The sequence below is a fragment of the Symsagittifera roscoffensis genome, chromosome 1 (genome assembly GCF_963678635.1).
Source record: "Symsagittifera roscoffensis chromosome 1, txSymRosc1.1, whole genome shotgun sequence".
Taxonomy (NCBI): Eukaryota; Metazoa; Xenacoelomorpha; order Acoela; family Convolutidae; genus Symsagittifera; species Symsagittifera roscoffensis.
The window spans coordinates 12,945,716-12,966,085 of NC_087062.1; the positions used below are offsets into that span (position 1 = coordinate 12,945,716).

General features: G+C 42.0%; 2 protein-coding genes across 2 annotated transcripts in view; one reads left to right on the plus strand and one right to left on the minus strand.

Annotated features, from left to right (window-relative positions):
- LOC134857022 (cytoplasmic tRNA 2-thiolation protein 2-like) overlaps nucleotides 1-20,370 on the plus strand; it is a 465,591-nt gene that overhangs the window by 38,598 nt on the left and 406,623 nt on the right. The gene's annotated exons all lie outside the window — the stretch shown is intronic.
- Nucleotides 1-20,370, minus strand: part of LOC134851529 (ciliary-associated calcium-binding coiled-coil protein 1-like) — a 69,928-nt gene that overhangs the window by 9,994 nt on the left and 39,564 nt on the right. Inside the window, exons 2-6 of the mRNA XM_063868058.1 lie at nucleotides 4,882-4,980; nucleotides 4,410-4,686; nucleotides 4,128-4,341; nucleotides 3,984-4,056; nucleotides 2,043-2,247 (exon numbers count right to left, since the gene is read on the minus strand). Of these exons, the coding sequence (XP_063724128.1) occupies nucleotides 2,043-2,247; nucleotides 3,984-4,056; nucleotides 4,128-4,341; nucleotides 4,410-4,686; nucleotides 4,882-4,971 (859 nt within the window). The 5' untranslated portion in view covers nucleotides 4,972-4,980. The remainder of the gene's footprint in view (nucleotides 1-2,042; nucleotides 2,248-3,983; nucleotides 4,057-4,127; nucleotides 4,342-4,409; nucleotides 4,687-4,881; nucleotides 4,981-20,370) is intronic.

Genomic DNA, 20,370 nt, shown 5'->3' on the forward strand with positions numbered 1-20,370 from the left:
TTACCTGTTATTGACGTTTTTGATACAAAGTCGAAGCTACCTTGTCAGAAACCCTTTGAGCCAAAAAAATCAACAGGACTTCAGACTTCTGAAAAAGTTAGAGTCCACCTCACCCTCAAAACGCACAAACTTTATTTGCTCTTCAAAGGAAACAATATGAAGCTACTAAGCCGATATGATGTAGGCCGAAACCTATTAAGCCTGAAAAAAAACACGGCCAAGATCAGAAAAAAGTAATGAACGCAAGTGAACATTAAAAAAAAAACAGACTTTCCTGAAATAAATCTCAACTTTCGATTTTAAAAGAAAAAATAGATGCCCTTTAAGCTCTTTGAAGTTCTAAAACGATTTATGATTGGTGCTTTTTGATAACATGACCCCAACTAGAGAAAACTGGATCAATAGGTAAAGTTTTTTATTCCGCTGGAAATCTAAAAATTAAATTCCACTTTCGAATTTAGAAATCGTTCACGTTTTTTTTTTGCGGCCATTTCTACAATCGTATTTGGAGAGTTTTATTTACGTCACTTTGAGCAGATGCGTTTCAATTGAACTCAAAAATTGCATATAAACCTAAGTGCATCAATATTTTGAACTTTTTCCTGAAAAAAAAACCAACAGAAAATCAGCAAGACCTATATAACTGTCTTCACTACGTTCATTACTCTTAAGAAAACAAGATCCCGCCACGAACGAACCGCAAACCTGAGGGTACAAAAGCAGCTGCTTTACATCCAGGCCAAGGAAGAAGCAAACTGGAACGTGTTAACAGAAGGTAAGAAGAGATGTGAAGAGAAGATAAGAGAGTTGAAAAGAAGTGATTCAACTGATCTTGTTATACTAGTTGTTAACTCGGAAAAAAAATGGTATATTCCAGTTTGATAACGCTTGCTTATTGCAAGCGTAATCATATTTTGTACTGATACACTCAAAAAAAGGACTTTACGCAAAACCCTAGAGATTTCTGCATAAGTAGGGGATTAGCCGCTTATTTTAAGGAAAAACTCAACCCAGGAGGTTGACCCTTACTCACAAAAGGTGCCGCTCTTTGAATTGAAGTCTCTATCTCAGATCTGGCCGGTTAGTTTTCGAAAAAGAATTACTTCCTAAATCCATAAACTTTTCTCTAGTTAAGCATGGGAATAGCCTCTTAAGCAGGGAAGAAGTCCACACATTGACTTTTAGATTGAACCCTTGATACCAGAATTAGCTAGTAGTTTTCGAGAAAAGATGAAAATTCAAAATGAAAAAAAAACAGGATAAATTTCAAAAAATGGATTTTTCCGAAGTTCATTTCAGCTTTTCTACAAATAAATAGCGTAAGGAAGCTTGCGCAAGGAAAATCCAAGCACCATGTTAGTTTAATTGGTGTCAAAAAATGGTCTTGTTTTAGGTTATAACTTTTTTCTTCCGAATTTGGGGTAGAGCCACTTAAAAAGGGGAGATCACCATAATTTTTTAATTTTATTGAAAACCTCATCTCAAATTTGTGCAATACATATTTGAGAAACTGAAAAAACTCACAAATAGGTCAAAAATCGCAAATAAAAAGTGGAACGTTTGATAAAACGAAAAATGCAAGCACATAGAAAAACAGCCAGTTTCTCCATTGGTGCCTTTTTTGAATATTGGCGCAGTAGTTTTTGAGAAAAATTGAAATTTCGGCGAGAAGTGCGAAAATTTTCCAAAGCGTTGCAAACGAAACAAAAAAACCCATACATTTTCATTATACCTATTTTTTCCAAACAGGACCTAACACAGGCCAAAAATACAGCAGAAACATATGCTTTAAAATTGCTGATGCTTAAATAGGTTTAAAAAAAGATTAAATTGAAATGCACCAAAGGTGCCACCAAATGAGCACTTTTATTTGCGACTTAGATTAGAAAACAAAATTCTTCGAAATAATACGGTACGCTTCGCTTGTGTAAAAAACACCGTGAGGTACACTCATACATCCAAGCCAAATATTCGTCCCTGAAGACTGAATTTAGGGTACAGAAGACTGAATTTAGACTGAATTTAGACCGCTGGTTTTTTACCTTGGAGGAGAGCCGCACTCTCGGCCGATCGACTTCCTTCAGCTCCTTCTACTTCTCCGGAGACAACCACGTTAGGGTCAACCTCCTCTGGCTCCGGAGTACCCGGCGGAGTTAGAACATAAGCATTGTACACTTCCTCGGATACCGCTTCCTCCAGGGGTGGCGGGAAGGGAACTGATGCCATAGGCAATGTCTGGATACTATACTGTAATATCAAACTTGATTACCACAAGTAGAAAAAATGCACTTTCACAAAAAATTCTGTAAGCTTACTCACAAAAAAATCACTTTCATAATAAAATCTTTTACACAGATTTCGGAATCAGAGTGCTACTTATAGAAACAGAATGAATATTTCAACAACCTGCCGCAGCATCAACAATCGTGCATTACAAAGCAAAGATATCATGGCTAGATAGCAGACAAAAAAGTAAGAAAAAAGCCACTTAGTTGAAACAAAATGTTCTGAAAAAATAGCGATATCTAGGTCTGATTCTACCAAAATTTTATACTTTGTGTCGAATTAAATTCATCTTAGGAATATTGCTAGCGAGAGAGATGATTGCCAGCAGTACATAACCATTGAAACAAAACTAGTAAAATTTAATTTACATTTTTTTCGTATTTCTAGTCATTTTTCAACAAAAACTGTTTTCCAATTGGCCCTTTTGACTATGACTGTCAAATATACCTATCTTCTAATTTTTCGTCAGATGCTACTACTATGACACCGCACAGAAAAAAAGACACTAATTTGAAAAATTGTATTTTTTAAAACTAGAATCAGAAGACACTATTCTTTGCTTGCTATACTCTAAACTCAACATGGAAGATCAAAATTGAAAACAGATATTTAAAAGAACTTGAATACAACATTTTCAAGCAATTACAACAAAAAGAAATTACAGTACAGACACTTTATGAAAACTAGAAATCCTAGAAAACTAACCCAATTATATCAAATTTATTAAGTATGAAAATAAAACGCAAAAATTCATACATTCAAATCTCAAGCAATATTCGTTAAATACCTTCGTAGACAAAAACAGCCAAAACTGCAAAAAACTGCAAAGCTTTCAATAAATTTATTTCGATAGCTTTTAGACATATTTAAGCAATACGAGGTGCCACGACCTTGAACGAATTTCAAATCAAATTACTCAAACCTAAAAAGGACGCTAAGTTGCTGAAAACTATCTGCACACACTTTGAGAACAAAAAACTAAATCAAAACCGAGCATCCAAAAATTTGAAATTAAATTCAAAAAACAGCTTCAAAAAATTTCTGTTCAAACAGAAAGTTTACGCGTGCATAAAAACTAAAAACCCATGATCACTACTTGAAATTTTTAATTGAATTGCATGTTACTTACATTAAACAGACCAGACCGCAAACAAGCCAACAAAAATTGGGACGAAATCCATTAGGGCTACGAAATAATCAATTTACATCTGAAAACTTTTGCAGCTGAGCTGTAGACGCAGTGTCACTTCAGTAGCTATAGACCAGGAATTACAACTGCTAAAAGTACAACTTGGCTAAAAGTACAACAGCTGCTAAAAGTACAGCAGGAATTACAGCTGATTAAAAGTACAACTTAGTACAAAATTAAAAATGGAGATCGTGTACAAAGTTATTCACGGGAAAAAAGTCTGGTACGCGATTGCAATTTCCTTTGGAAGGCAAGGTTAAATGGACCAGGAATTTAAAAACCAGACACCCTCAAACTTCCTTTACCGATTGCAAGGTTAAATGGACCGGGAATTTAAAACCCAGGCACCCTCAAACTATGTCTGAAGTCACCGGCAGAGTTCAGTATAATTCATACGCATTTGTAAGAGAAATTGTTTATAGCTTTGTTTACAGCTGGTTACCGATTTTAAGAAATTTGCTCTCGCCCTGTGTAATAAGAACGAATATTTGACGTCATACTGCCTTACCTCAGTTGAAGTAAGTTCCTCCACTTGTGTTTCAGAATAACCATAAGCGTATAGGTGATAATGCTGAAGAATCCTATAACATTGAAAGCTCTCAACATAAGTCACAACTTGAAACGACAAATTTCACATTTGAACTCTGATTACGTGGTGGTCAAGAACTCCGAGAGCGATTTAGCTTGTTCCGCTGATATGCAGTCAATGGGACACTGGTGTGCCGTTTGTTTACCCTCCTCACTTTCAGTTGAATTTTGATAAGCCGTCGCATTTTGCTCGTTGGATCCTAGCTGAGATGCTACCGTTGATACTCCACGAAAAGTATCGGTTAAAAATTCCGTCAACTCGAAGAGCGAGCTGCCGTCTAAAAATAGACACAGCATAAACGACCCTGGCTCTTTTAGTATATTAGTAAACCTTCCAAATTATTACCTCTTATTAGGCCCATAAGCATATTAACGAGAGTAAAAACGGCCGATATCTGTCTCGAATCGAAAGACTTCTGTGCACACCAGTAATACGATAGCACGTAGAAGTCTAACAGAGCTCCTGTGCCCCAGTCACTCTGCCAATTTTTGAGACCCATTATGCCAGCCAATTTGTCCATGACAACTTCGGCATTGAATTTCTTCAGATCTTTTATTGTGCTTTTCTTTAAAATCTGCCACGCAAAAGCACCTTCCTTCTCTAACGCTTCAACTTCTTCGTCCTAATGAACACTTCCATTTTAAAGATACCTAATCGTATTTTAGTTAGAAAACTCTATTAGTCCTTTGACATATAAAAAATCATAAAAGACAAGGGTAAAAATGATTCATAATTTACCGCACCTAGTTATTACAAGGATTATCAATATAACTGGTTATAAGCTTAAAACTTTAACAAATTATGTAAACAGAACTACCTTTAGGTCATCCAAAGAAAATTCCTTGGATGTTGTGGACACTTTAGGTTTCGTTGCGGATGATTTACCCTTGCGTCCTTTAGTTGCCATTTTCAACCTGAAGAGCATCAGTAAAATATAAAAACTAAAGAACGAGTGTTTTTTGACCAGTTGATGATTACGACGTGCATTGCTCAAAAATATCTAACACAGCCAACAGCAGGGTCAACGAACTCAGGCATATTCACAAAAGAAATTTCCAAAGGAAATTGTTATCCAAAGAAGTGGTTCGGGCTCGAGCTGAATGAGCGAAACTGGAAAGTAAGCTCACCGAATCAAGAGTTGCTTTCATTGGAAACCTACCGGGTTGCCTTGTTCCAACGGCGTGGTTCTTCATTCACCTCAAGTCTTTGGATAGAAAATCAGAGCTGAAAGTTCGACAACAGGAAACTTGAAAATTTGACAGAAACTGTCGTTACTGAACACATCCAACAACCTCGCTGTTATTGATGATATTCGTATCCCCAGTTTTGTTGAAGATTGCCTTCGTTTTGGCCCTAAGCACCCTGTGCTCAAGCGTTTCACAGGTTAACTTCTGATCTGTAGGCCTCCCAGGCCTCTGTCGACCAGATCTTTCTTGGACGTCCATTTCGTCATTCCATAAACGATGCGTCATATATTTCAGACGCCCATAGTTTGTCTAGTCTTGATTTGAAAACGTGTACACTCTCGCTTGATATTACTGTTTCGGGTAACGAGTTCCAGTCGTTGATGGCTGCAACTGTAAAGAAATTTTGTCTAGCAGTAGTTCTGGTCTACTTGGTCACATTATTGAAAGGGTTTCTTCTTGCGTCTTTCGTTGATTGTAAAAAATCATTCAGTCGCTGCTGTATCGTATAGGCCGTTCAGAATTTTGAAGACTTCAATCATTCTACCGCGTTTGCGTCTGTACTCGAGTGTTGGTAGTTTCAAAATCTGAAGTCGTTTCGAGTAGCTGTATTTGCGTATACCTGGAATAAGTTTCGTTGTGCGTCGCTGAACATTTTCAATCGTAATTTTGTCTTTTTTAAGGTATGGGTTCCATGCCTGATTTGCATACTCCAGATGTGTTCTTACTAAGGCTTTGTACAGGGTCGTTAGAATTTCAGAGGTCAGGTTCACTAAGCTTTTCCTGATTATCGCGACTATACTGTTTGCCACTTTAGTCTTTTTGGCGATGTGCTCACGGTATTGTAATCTTGAGTCAGCGATAACTCCCAGATCTTTCTCTGATTCAACTTTGCTTAGTTGTTTTCCGCCATTTAGGGTATAGTTCCGTTCAGATTGTTTCGTTCTTCCCGTTAGGGTGAGTGTATGACATTTTGTCAGATTGAACTTCATTAAACTGCTCTCACCCCATTTGGAAATTTCATTCAGGTCGAATTGTAGTTTTTCCTCTTGAGTCTCATCGGTACTTGATCTGAATATTTTGGCGTCATCTGCGTATAGAAGCATAGGGGATGTAATGCCATCCGTCATCGAGTTGATGTATAGCAAAAAAGTATTGGTCCCAGGACAGATCCTTGTGGGACTCCGCTGACAACTGGTGCCCACTTCGAAAAACTTTCGTTTACCATTACCCATTGCCTCCTATCCGTTAAGAATGCTCTGATCCAGTTTAAAGTTTTCTCTTTGATCCCATATTTTGATATTGTGTTCAATAGTCTTTTGTGGAGAACGCTATCAAAAGCTTTTTGGAAGTCAATGTACACTATTTCTACCTCATAACCCTTGTCCAGTTCCGCAATCCAGTCGTCGAGCGCTTTTAATAACTGGAGAGTCGTTGATCGACCTGGTAAGAAACAATACTGTTTGTCTGATAAGATGTTGTTTTGTCTCAAGAAGTCAAACAGGTGTCTTCTTATCACTTTTTCCATTTTTTTGCAACAGATTGATGTGAGGCTAACAGGTCTGTAATTGTTTGGGTCACTTTTTGTTTTCCAATCTTCGGGCTTTTCTCCTTTATCCCAGGAGTTTTGCATTAAAGAACACAGTATTTCAGCTATTTCATATCGGCATTCGCTCAAAATCTTTGGGTGAACATTGTCAGCTTTGGGTGAACATTCAACGAAAAGCAGTTTCTTGCTCGCGTTGATATTCTACTGGATGATCTGAAATATGCTGATATACCTCCGGAAAAACTGAATAAAATTAATGCTCTCTTTGTGGGTTATATTGAATAATAAAAGAGGCATGGCTTTCACAGAAAAGTTACCCGTGCTATCAGGTGGCTGAAAGATCATAACGTTCTTGCTGTTCCGTACGACAAAGGTTCTGGTTTTTGCATTATGAAAGAAGCGAGGTACCATCAGAAGTTGCTAGACTTGCTAGCCGTTAAACAATTTCAGAAAGTTACCATCAACACAAGAGCCAGTGCGAAACAAGAAACTGTGAAAGAACAAGAGAAAATTCGCTCTATTCTGTTATCCCTTCACCAGTCTGGAAACTTATCAAAAGAATTGTAACACAAAGTGCGATCTTGCGGCTCCCAACCAGCTAGCTTTAATGGCCTCGCTAAAAAGCACAAGGCCAATGCACCTTTGTTGTTGTTGTTGTTGTTGTTGTTGTTGGGGATTCACAGCACTGCTGTTGGGAGTCTTGGTCCCGGCGTCTTCTCTAAAACAATGTCCACTTGTTTCTGCACGTGATACAATCACAGAATAATTGCCACGTGCACGTTGTCATTTCTGAAAATCTCTCGTTTACAAATTTCCACATCGTGTTTAAAATTCTCGTCTTGAGGCCGATTCGTTTATCAAAATGAATATATGGTTCTAATCGATTTACAATCCTACTGGTTCTGAAAACAAATTCGTTTCTCGCTTTTTCCGTTCTCACTTTTCGCATCTCAAAAATTTCTATATTTCTAGCCCGTGTGGTTCGCCTGTTTAACACTATTTCATTTCGTTCATTAGAATCAAGACTGGCAAGAAGTAAGATGTTATTTAGCTGGATGAACATGGTCAGGGGTAAAATGTTTAGCAAGCGTAGTTCGTTGATGTACACTCCCGTTTTATTTCCAGTGATCCACCGGATTGCTTTCTTTTGAAATCGCTCCAACTGCACTTGATCCCCCCTCGATATATGTGTACATGAGAGTCCGTATAATAACACTGGGAGTATTAGTGACTTATACAGGCCTAACTTTACAAACGTATTTATCTTTGCTGATAGGTTTCTTCTCAGGAGGTACAGTACTTGGTTTGCCTTCTTTAATCTTGTTTCAATGTGTACCTTCCAACTTAAATCGCCCGACACAAAAATTCCCAGATCTTTCACAACCATCGATGTTCCAAGCACTACACCAAAAAGCATAGAGTTGGCGTCTCCGCCCCTAAAACTTACTTTTGCACATTTATCTAGTGCTAATTCCATTTTGTTTTCAGTTACCCACTGCTGAATTTTGTCCAGATCTTCTTGAATTTCAATTGATGTTTTTTTGATGGAAAGTAGTTTAAGATCATCCGCAAAAATATATGGTTCAGAGAATTTGAGTACTTCAGGTAGGTCGTTAATAAAAATGCAAAAGAGCAGTGGTCCTAAAAGTGATCCTTGGGGAACACCACTAGTGACTTCTAAAACTTTTGAGCTGATATTGTCTACTCGTACAAACTGTTTCCTGTTTTTCAAATAGTCATAGAGTACCTCTAACATGCAGCCTCCTATTCCTATAAGTGCAACTTTCTTGAGTAGATCAAAATGCGGAACTTTATCAAAGGCTTTTGCAAAGTCAGTGTAGACTGCTACAATTTCTGCGTTTGAGTCATTGTCAAGCGCTTCATATATTTCTTTCAGGAAGGAGAGCATGTTTGTCAAAACTGATCTACCTTTAGTAAAACCGTGTTGATGTTTCGTCAAATACCAGGCAAAGTAAGGGTACAGGTCTTTGTATATACATTTTTCAAGGACTTTGCTGTCAATATTTAATAGCGATACTGGTCGATAGTTATTCACCAATTTTCGGTCACCTTTTTTGTGAACAGGAGTAACTGCAGCTGTTTTCCATGAATCAGGTATTTTTCGTAGGCGTTTTACGTTTCTCAAAATTTTGTTCATCGGTTTGCATATATTGCGGTTCGTTTTCTGAAAAAAGCTAGGTGGCAACCCATTTGGGCCGCGTGACTTTGTTACGTCCAGAGTTGATAAAATCTCACTTACTGTCTTTTTCGATATATCAAAATTCGTTAACAAGGGATTTCCAAATTGAATATCTCTAATACTAAAACTTTCTTTAGGATTAAAAACTGAATGAAAGAAGTCGTTTAGCATGTTGACTTGTTCGTTTGGATTTGTGCTTTCAACTTCATCTTTTATGAGTAACTTAGGAAGACTTGTATGTTTATTCAAGTTCTTTAGGTGTTTAAAAATTACATTAGTGTTCCGTGTTCTAAACAATTCCTCTTGGTAGTTTTTCCTGTCCACTTCCGATGATTCAGTTACTAAATTTTCAAACAGTTTAACTTGTTGTCTTCTGTAGTTGGTCGGTTTGAGTATACATGATTGCCGTTTTGTTTGTAACTTTTTGATCAAATTTGAAGTGCTACTTGTTATCCAAGGTGGAAGTGATTGCCTATGTCTTGTTCTGAGAGGCACAAAACTCTTAATGATTTCATCCAAATATTGGGTGTACTCCTCATGCATTTTGTTAATGTTTGTGTGGCATACTGGTTCAAATGGGTTCTCGTTTATAAAATTGTTTATTCCTTCAAAATCGGCATTTCCAAAACTTCTAAAATTTTCCAAGTATGGTTTCGGCTCTGATACCGTGCATTCAATAGACAACATTATGGCATTGTGATCTGAGCAGTCATAAATCTTGGAAACGTTAAAATCTTGTTCGGCACTTGTATAGCAATTCCGATAGAAGGCTACGTCTAGTATGTTCTTCACACATGTTGGGAAATCTATCGCCTGCCTAAAGAGTCCATTTTCAAAAATTTGCAGTATTTGGTTTTCTTCCTCGTCAGTACTGGTGAGGGTGTTCCAGTTTGTTTCTGGGAAATTTAAATCCCCACATAAGAGAAACGGTTTGTTTTTAGGAATGGCTTTGATCAGTTGTTCAAATTCATGCACTTTGTATCTGTAATTACTGTTTTTTGGCGGATTGTAGAATGAGCCAATTATCATTTCAGTTTGATGAAGTTTTATACTACATAGCACACATGAATCAGGAATGTCATGTTTGGTGGATAAGTCCTCGGTAATTAGACTATTCTTGACAGCTATTAGGCTGCCTCCGTGACAGTTTTTACCACTCACAATAGCTCTATCAGATCTATAGATGTTATATTCACTTAGAAAAAGCTCTGATGATTGAATATTCTCGTTAAGCCAAGTTTCGCTTAAGCATATGACATTAAAATTTCCAACTGCAATTGCATTTGCTAGCTTAGTTCTTCTCTCTATGTTGATTAGGCTTCTAGTATTTAGTTGCAGAATGTTGAGGAATCCTAGTCAATGCTGGGGTTCCTGAACTTCAGTGTCAATAGTTACTTTCACACCATCATTGAACAATTCTAGATTCCTTATTTTCAGCTTTTCGCGAGGAACGCCTTCATCTAGTAGTTGTCTTCGTTTCTTAAGGATTTCGTTCTCTTTAATTGCACTCTCTTTGGTCAATGCTGGTAGCAGGTAGACCTCTTTTTCGACCAATTGTTCTCGCTTTTCTCGGCTTTTTGCTAGTACTAGTCGTGCTTCATGTTCGCTAGGTACAGTTACCAGCAGTGTTCTTGGCTTCATTCGATTACGATCAAATTTTCCCAGTCGTTTTAGTTCTATTATTTTCGGCTTCACTCCAATTATGTCTAGTATTTCGTTTACTTCGTCATTTGTTGGGACAAGGTTTTCTCCTTTTGTTTTCTCAGGGTCCTCTTTGACCCCTTGTATCCTAAAACTTTGATTTATGTTGTGATCAGAGTTAGATCTGGCAGCATGTTGAGTGGTTTGAGCTTGATTTATCCGGGTGGTGGTTTCAGCAGCTACAACGGCACTATAAGTTTTTTCCACTTTATCGCATGTCGTTTTCATTGCATTTCCAATTTTTTGATCTACTAAATCGGTAAGTCTTCTTTCCATGCTTTTAAGGCTTTCAGTTACATCAATGTTTGAGAGCTTCTCGTCTATGTTGGCCAGGGTTTTGCATCTTATAAAGTTGTCTCGTTCATTATTTTGCACACAAGTATTACAAAGCAACATGACATTCGGCCCTAGTTCTTTTATTCCATTTATGGCCACTAGAGACAACCCAACACAAGTTGGTTCCAAATGCATTTGAGCGTTGCATGCGACACAAGTGTATGTTTTCTCGTTGCTGGCAAAGCCTCTTTTACATGTTTTGCAGTTTTTGCCCATTTTTGCTTATACTATGGATAGAAAAACAGTTAAGCCTGGTGGTTCCCGAAAAGGGGAGGCCTGTGGCTCACTCAGGGGAAAAGAAGAAATAGACAAACCTGGTGGTTCCCGAAAAGGGGAGGCCTGCGGTTCACTATTTCTACTTACGTTAATAGGGGCACTGACAGTTCTTGAAACGACACTCGTAATATACCAGATGTCCTTCTGTATTGCAGATGTTCGAATGTTTATCGTATAAGATTTTATTCTTGAGAATACTTTTAATGCCCTTCAGACCTTCTTCACTGAGGTGCACTTCGTCAGTTTTCAAATGATATGAGCTGTGGATTTTTTCACTCACTCCTCTAAACTTCCAAGTTCCTTTTATCTTTCTTAGGAATTCGTTTATTTTTGCAGATCGAGCTCGGTTCTCACTACGATGAGGGATTCCGATGACGAAAACTTTTTTGGCTCGTTCACACAGCTCCTCGGCAAGCTTCGACAGTTCTTCAGCAATGTCGCCTGCAGGTATACTGGAGGGGTCTTTTCCGTTGAAGGCGTCGTTTCCGCCGATGAGCAGAGCGATGATGTTGAATTTGTCTTTCTCGGGTAAGAAGTTTTGGACCGCACCAATTCGGGCCCCAGGTAGGGACAAGATATTGAAATTTGGAAAATCAAGATGGCGTGCTTGAGAATCCGCAATCAGGAGATTTTTTGAAGATGATGTCTTGAGCAAGTGATATCTTCTGTCGGACAATTTCATCGCGGGGCAACCATTGCTACCCCGGTAAACATTTCAACTATCTGAAACTATTTAATTGCGGCCGATCGTTTCGATGCCTGGTTCGGCCTAAGAGCCTCTTTCGAAGGTTCTTGCTGATTGGATTGGTGCACTTCTCAAGCTCGTATAAATAGCAAAGTTGCAGACGTTAAGGATTTTTTGTCTAACTTGAAATTGAATTCCGACGAAAAACTGGTTAGTCTGGACGTGGTTAGCTTATTTACCAAGGTACCCGACCAAGAAGCTATTATTCTCTGCGCTGATTAATTGTATTGTATAGTGGGGATTAAGCTCAACCACCGCCCGTTTCGATTGACACTTTTATTCAGCTTCTCAAGCTTGTTTCTATCAAAACGCTGTTTTCAACTCCTATGGGTTTTTAGCGCCAGGTGATGGAATGGCAATGGGATCACTCGTTGGCCCTTTGCTTGCCAATATTTTCCTCTCGCAGTATGATGATGAGCTTGCTTTCAACTCTACAGTTTATCACAGATATGTGGATGACATTATCAGAACGGTCAGAGATGGTGAGATTCCGTACATGTGTAACAATCGCCCGGAAGATACATATCGACGGAAAACAAAACTAAGTCTTAAGACGACTGGCTAACGTCTAAACAGAGCTTTGCATGCTTTTCACCGTCTCTACCAAGCCAGTACTTTTCGGTGGTCTTTTGTAACATTCGTCTACTGCAGTCACACATGAGGCTTAAGAAAAATAGGCCCTATAACCACTGGCTCAAGGGTCAGGGACACTATCTCTTGTGTTTTTCTACCTCAAGAACGGTCGGAGCCAGTTCGGTTCGCTTGTGACATGAGACTACGACCCGTTACAGCTTAAAGGCTACTACTAAAATATCCCCCCACTCTAGAATTAGAAACGTCCCCATACTTAGGTCTCTAGATACCCAAAATACATGAACGCCGTTAAAAACCGGGTTGGAACAATCCGTTAAGTTACTTTTTATTAGACAGTGGAACTTTGATCCATTTCAGATGGATCAACCTAAAACTCGCCTTACCTCAACATAACAATTATAAAACACACTCTAGAATTTAAATTAAGTACTCACATTGTAGCACGCTCAAGAACCAGGAAGTAAATAAGTCGGTAAACAACTCAAGAATTAATAAAGTAACTAATATGAGTTTAATGTTAGTCAGTTTCAACAACAAGAACAAGTTTTTACTCTAGACTGCAAGTTCTCGTGAACCATTGGGACACTCTAGCTGTCCACCTTTCCACCGAAGGTTCACTCTGGTCCAGTCAAGAATAGTATTCCAATCGTAATAATCCAACTCGAGGGAATGCTCTCGTCTCTGTCACAGATGGGACAGCTCTACTCTCGATTATTATAGTGATGGAAATTGCGAATAGCAATTTCCTACTGTTTTTTCTTGCGACTTTCCCGCGTGTGTGTCTTAATCGTTCTGAAATTGTTCTGATCTCTTTTTCTGATTTTCAGTTCTCGCGAGAAAATCGTGCATGACAGGTTCCATTCGAAACTTTGAAAAATTAAATTTCACTCCAAAATCAAGTGTTTTTTGCTTCTCTCAAGGTCAAACTTCCAAATATGACCGACTGGCACATACTCCCCGGACTCGAGATCGATGTCCTCATCGCGCGCTGTCTTCTGCCAGTGAGTCCCAGAAAAACCGAGTGTTGCTCAAGATACAGTGCCAGTGGTCATTTACAGAAGTTTGCAGCAGATTTAAGCTTATCTACACCCCAAAATTCACAGCCATTTAAAATTTTCACACTATTGCTAAACAGCAACCAAAATCTGCATACACCTGCACCCTTGAATTTTCGCTTTTCAAGCCAATCATTTTAAAATCTCTTTTGTCCTATTCAATCAGGAAATTGTCATGCAGCATTTTCGATTTATATAATAAATATAGTATATCAGTAACAATATTTGCTTTGTTAAAATTTCTTTTTCGTGAATCCAAGTTTCACTCAGATCCACGCTCAAGCCCCCCTTCCCTCTCAAGACTCAAGATCCATCCGATTTGCCCATTCATCTCGTGCTCTTCACCTTGGAGGTACTGCATCCTGAAGTGCTAGATGTGGCAAACTGTCTCAACAGTTCCTCTTCATCATCGGAACTAATCACAATCTCCTCCCAAGCCTTCAGCTGTTCATAGGATCGCATCCATTCTCTCTGCTCCTGCAATCTCTTTGCTTGGTTGGGTAGTGCCTTCACCCTAGCTTCTCGGTTCAAGCAAAAGGAGTTGTGCAGGCTCAAGCTCACGTTCTTCGCCAGGTCTTCCTCTAGTATCGACTCCCTCGCTTTGGTATTGTCTCTAGACATCTTACCCACTCTTTTCCATCCTGTCGTGATCGCATTACGATGGGTTAGCAGGGGTCTCTTGAAAGCTTCCGGCCCAATCTCGGCCTGGAACTGTCGATACTCTTTTTGATGTTTTCTCATGTGATCTTTCGTTGTCATGTACAACCAAGACGTCAGTGTCGCCCGAAACCATGGAAAGTACCTCAAGCGACTCCATACGTGCCTGACTTCCGTCGGTATGGCGAATACTTTGCACGCAGTCTCAAACAACTCGAGTCTCCTGCTGTAGTCTATCGCGTATATTGACTCAGCCGTTGGCGTCGTCGCCTCCCGATACTTCGTTATATTCTCTTCTATCCATCTCAGGGCTAACATCGTACTCACTACTAAGAGCGTCACCTTCTGCCGGTGATCCGGTAGTCCGATCGACCAAATCTCTTCCACATCCCACACCAGGCAAAGGTTCTTGTGATCTGGATACCACACCGTTTGTGCCAAGCAGTGGCATGGGCATTCCCCATGAGAGATCTCAATGCTCCTGAGATTACGCTCCCCTGAGGCTTCCAAGAGAGGCTCAAGCTCCATCATTTTCTCGTGCATCGTGTCGTTGTCTTCCAGGTTCGGAGTACTTCCCACAGGTTTCCCGATCACGTTTTGTCTCTCGTGATCGCTCGTGTTTTCTCTTTCCAACTTCAGAAGATCTTCTCCCCAGATTTCGCTTAAGTCATCTCTCAATTCTTTTGGTACTGTCCCTTTGATTTTTCTCAACAACTTGTGCGAGTGATGCGACATCCGAGCCAACCTCACACACTTGGGCACTGAGAAGGCCTTGTCCACCAGTATTCTCTGGCTGGACACTTCCACCATCGCCATGTGTAGCGGGTAGTGACTTCCGCACAAGTTGGCCATCATTGACCCTATCAGCGATTTCGCGTTCAATGGCAAGCCATAAGCTTCGCTCATGGGAAATCCCATTTCCGCCTCAAGACCAACCTTCCAGCTCCGGATGTGTTTTTGAGTCACCTGCAACACCCCGGGCCATGATTCTACGCTCAACGCCGTCACTAAATGATGTTCAGACTCCAGTCTCTCCAGTGCCTGCAGACCACACATTCTCGAGAAGAATCCGAGAGCTGTCGCTATATTCACCGTGGTTCTCGCGTAACACTCCGCTACTATTTGCACTTCACTTTTCTCCCTTTCTGTTATGTCTTCGAACCAAGTGACCAGGTCTTCTTTTTGAAATGACAGTATTCTAACGCATGACCGTCCATCGCAGGTGTGCTCTCCGTTTCCACACGTCGAATCCAGACAGCTACCCGGCTCCAATTTTTTTGCTGACCCGGGATTACTAGTCTTTTCGCCTGGCTCTTGCATCTGAGGTGAAATTAGCTTATGCAGCACACTCAACTTTGCCAGATCTTCATCTTCCGTTGGTGCTAACCTCACTCGCTCGGTGGTTTCCTCGATTAGACTCGCATGGGGATGTGGACACCAGGAGGGTCTTAGTAGCTTCCATATCACTCCCAAGTTCGTGGTTAACAAGCCATCTCCACCGCCCATGTTCACTTCAACTCTCTTGTTTGAGCGCGGTATGCTTATCACCTCTGGTGTTTTCTCAAGAATCAGGCCCAGGCTCGGCCCCTCTTTCTCCACCGCGTCTATCTCCATTATTCTTTCTGTCCAAAACTTCAGTAGCTCCGCTACCTCATGGTTTCTGTGGGCTCCTCCAGCTTCCGAGTCTAAGAAGGGATTGTAGGCTATTCCCATCACTCCAGACACATATTGGTATTCCCCCTTCTCACTGAGTCTCGAGTACTGTTCTGACGAGGCCAGGTTACGGTGAACATCATGTTCTTCCTCGAACTTCTTATTAGAGAACCTCCGTACCTCGTCCAGCTTTCGATGGTTCTCTAAGGATAGTCTGGAACCATCTTCTTTCTCTATTCCTGTACTCTGATATACGTTCAAGATGATCGTTGAGACTCTTCTCTCCATGGTTTTACTTCCACTTGCTCTCTGGTGGCATGCCAGGATGGTGCTATCAGACATCATTGACATTGTCCATCTCAAGAAACATGTGGCATCTTTTCTTCTAGCCAGGCTCAAGCCTGAATTGTCCCTGGCCACGTGTTGCATCAGTGCCTGATACACCTCTAGCTTCTTGCTTCCCAACTTCAGCCTGTCATACGAGGTCAATGTCTCCAACTCTATTCCCACCAGACTCCAGGTGAACATTAATTGTCCCGCAGTTCTAACGAAGGGATTCGCCATTAGTGGCGGTGCTGATGAGGATGTTCTCATCGCCTCTTCAAAATGATCCTTCAACAAACTCTGCCAGGACCTCTTCAGATGACTTGCCATCTCTATCTTATTAACCTCGGCTTTTTGCTGGGTGGCCCAATTGCGTCGCCTGCGAGCTATTCCACTGTCCAACTTCTTCAAGCAGTCCTCCATTTCCTTCAATGTTTCGAGGGCCACCCACCACGTCCGGGAAGTGTTCCTCGTCTTGCTCCTCTCCAATGGATCACTCGTCACTTGTTTGCCCATGTCCTGATGTGCCTTCGAGATCCATTCTTTGCCGATCTCCACTTCCCCTACCTGTCCGTTCGTTGAACCTCTCTTCACGTTTACCTTCTGAGGCTTGAAGTCTTCTTCTGACGTCGAACTGGTGGAAACCTCTATTTCCTTTTCTACTTCAAGTGGTTTCCTGAGCTCCGAGCTGTTCTTGTATGCCGCCGTCTTGCATCGGGCCAAAACGATGGGCGCCGTCTCTCTCAAGTTTCCTTCCGAAACAGCATCCACTGAAGGACTACCCCATCCTTCCACTTCTCTCTTCCTCTTGCGAGTCTTCACATCTCTGCTCGAGGGTGTTGTGGCTATCATCATTGATTCGACCTCTCCATCCACTCCTTCCAACTCTTGCCTCCCCCCTGCTCGAGCCTTAAGGATATTAGTACTTTTAATCATATTACTAGTCCCAACCTTATCCCTTTTTATACCATCAACCATTTTATCCACAGTTTTTTGTTTCAGAGTAGAGCTGTCCTCACATTTCTCTTTTCTAGTCTTCGATCGTGCGTTCCTCAGCTCCACTAGCTTGTTCAGCAGCTCTCTTCTTGCTTTCTCATCCAGGCCCGTTCCTATCAGGAGCGGTTCCCCGAATCTCACTACTGCGTCCCACAGTTCCTTCTTGAACTTATCCAGCGTCGTCTCGCTGCCCACTTCTCGATTGAATTCCCCCAGGAATTCCTGCCAAGCGTCATCCTCGAGAGATCCCAAGAATATGTCCCTGTTCCCTTCGAACGTGTTCTTCTCCCTTTCCTCCGAGCTCAAGAGTAACATCCCCATATTGAAGGTCTCACCTGCCAATGGCAACTCTAGGTTCTTCCGCGGGGACGGGTTCAGAGGTGGTGTGGCAGTATCTGCCCAATTCTCTTCGCTCAAGTCTTTCAACAGCTCTTGAGTGGTGAGTTCCTCCCCTGATGGCCCTGGTTCAGGTGTATTCCCCACCTCCATGTCTTCTCCAGCTTCACTGAGAGTTTCATCCATACTCTCTTCCTCTGATTCATTTCTTCTTCTCTCGAGAATTCTTTTGAATCGATCCTCAACGGGTCCACTCCTCTTGTCTCCAGGCGTGTCTACAGACAGTGGTGACGGTGTCGTAGGATCAAGCTTTTTATATTCCGTCAGGGCTACATGCAGTTGACCTGCTGCATCTAGTTCTGTTCCCTCCTGTGTCACTTCTACTTGTTCCAAGCCATAGGGTGCCTTGTATTTTCTCGTGGCAAATTTCATTTCGTCCACCAATGCGACGTGTCCCTCCATCACGATCATCCTGCCATCATCCCATATGGGTAGCATATTCTCAAGTCCTTCCTTTTCAAGAGTCCTCAAGACTTTCCGCACCTCATATCCAGGGGGCTGCGAACCTCTACTCTTTTTCGCTTGCGTCGTCCACGAATTTACCTTCCTCTCGCTGATGTGGAAGTAGACTGCCGCCGTGTAGCCGATGAACAGGGGATCCCAGCCATCCGTGAAATGCCTCTGCGTTTCCTCCGTCATCATCTTCGCCATTATGGAGGGAACCACCAAGGGACTATTCATTCCCAAGGTCATCCTCCTGACTGTCGGGAACTCAGGCATGGTGGCTGGTAGGATTTCTTTCTCCATTATGGCCTCCAGCTCCCTCTTGACTAGTGCAAAGCACTCCTTCCAGGCGGGGATTCTCAAGACTTCTCGTCTGTTGGCCGTCAATGGGTTTAGGTTCCAAAACTTTGGATACATTTCAATGGGGCCCTCTCGCTTGCCTCCCATTCTGCATTGCATTTGTCCCCTGAAGTTGCACACCATCATCTCAGCATCTTTCACTTTTCCGAAGAGTACCGTGTTGCTCATACGCGCCCTGAGCACCTCCTGCTGACACCAATTCAGCGCTGTACCATCCAGTACGCTGATGAGACTCAAGTGCGTCACCGAGTGACGATACGTTATCACCAGGGGATCTGGAAACGCGTACGTCACTGCTGGACCATAGATGCAGGTCACCACCTCCTCTAGACCCCGGATTATCCCCATTGGGTCCGACCTCATTGCCAGGCACAGGTCCGTCAACAGAGGCATCCCTCTGTTCGCCTTCTCCCATTCTTCTCTCGAGGTTGGGTTCTCATCTTCACCCGTCATGTATCGATTCTGCATCATGAGGTATTGCACCAGCAGTGTCTTCAACCCTGCGGCACACTTGTAGGAGCTGGTTTCAATGCTCGTGTGGACTCTCCCCATAGACAGAGGTTCTCCATATTCCATTAACCGATGAAACGATACCAATTCCCCATGGGTCAAGAGTACTAGTGCCAGATACCCATCAACTCGAAGTGTCTCCACTCCTCGACTAAACATGTATGCTGGGCCCATGTTGAACAAGTATCTGGGGTAAACCAAATACAGGGCCAAGAGCAGGCTGATGGACATGCCCAGTATCTCCTGTACGAAGGCTCCGAAGATAGTCGCCGTGGTGCCGAACACTTCTGCCAAGAATTCTCTCTCCCAGCAAGGACTCAAGAACTTGAGAATCTCGTAATCTCTCCTAGTCTTCAATTCGCCGTTGGCGTGCTCTCTCCAAAATCCTCCAATCGTCACTTCATTGGCGGCCGAGACAAATCTAACCACCGTCATGTCTCTCGTTTCCGCTAGCTCCAGTTGCTTCTCTAGAAAACTCCAGATTTGTTTCACGAGGAGTGGTGCTTCCTCCCTCGTCTTATTCGTGACGTTCTCCAGCCTTGGTGTCAGGAATGGCCACCAGCCATTCTCTTGAGTCAAGCGATATTTCATCGATTCTAACTGTTTCTCCGTCTCAACCACATTTCTTCTCTCGTTGTTGGGACCTCTAGTCCTGCTGGTGGAATTTGCGACTTTCACATCCATACTCCGGAACCACAGGCTGGCCGTCAACTGGTTTATCGCCGGGTGGTCGTCCCCGATGACTGGGCTGAACTTGAGTTGTCTAGCAAAGTTCGATATCTCTAGCAAGAGTACCTCATCCAATACAATCAGGACGTCGGCCAGTCCGTAAAAGCCCCTCAGTGCATGAGATATGTCAGCCCATGCCGCCGGCAATTCTGATTTGTAAAGCCTCAAGTTCAATGGCTCCAGCTCTCGATTGGGGGCTGCCATCAGAATCCGCCATTCACTCCCTTCTGCTATCAGGATCAAGACCGCGTACACGAATTGTAGGGCGGGTGGCATACTTGCGTATCCCGGGGATGTGGTAAACACCACCTTCGTCTTGGACCCAAATCTCGAGGCTACGTTCTCTTGTACCTCATTCATCGCCGCAAATAACGCCTGAATAGCCTCCCATATCTTCTTTGATGTCGGAATCTCCTTGCCCTTCAGTTGCTCAAGAAGTCCCATCGCGTGCAGGTGATCATTCATTCCTGCAAACATTAGCAGCTCAGGTTCACAGGGCATCTCCGACTTTATTGCCACCACTAGAGTCAACATCTGGTTCAATTCGGCTCCTGGCAAGGAGTATACCAGAGTCTCCGGCCAGAACAACTTGGGAGA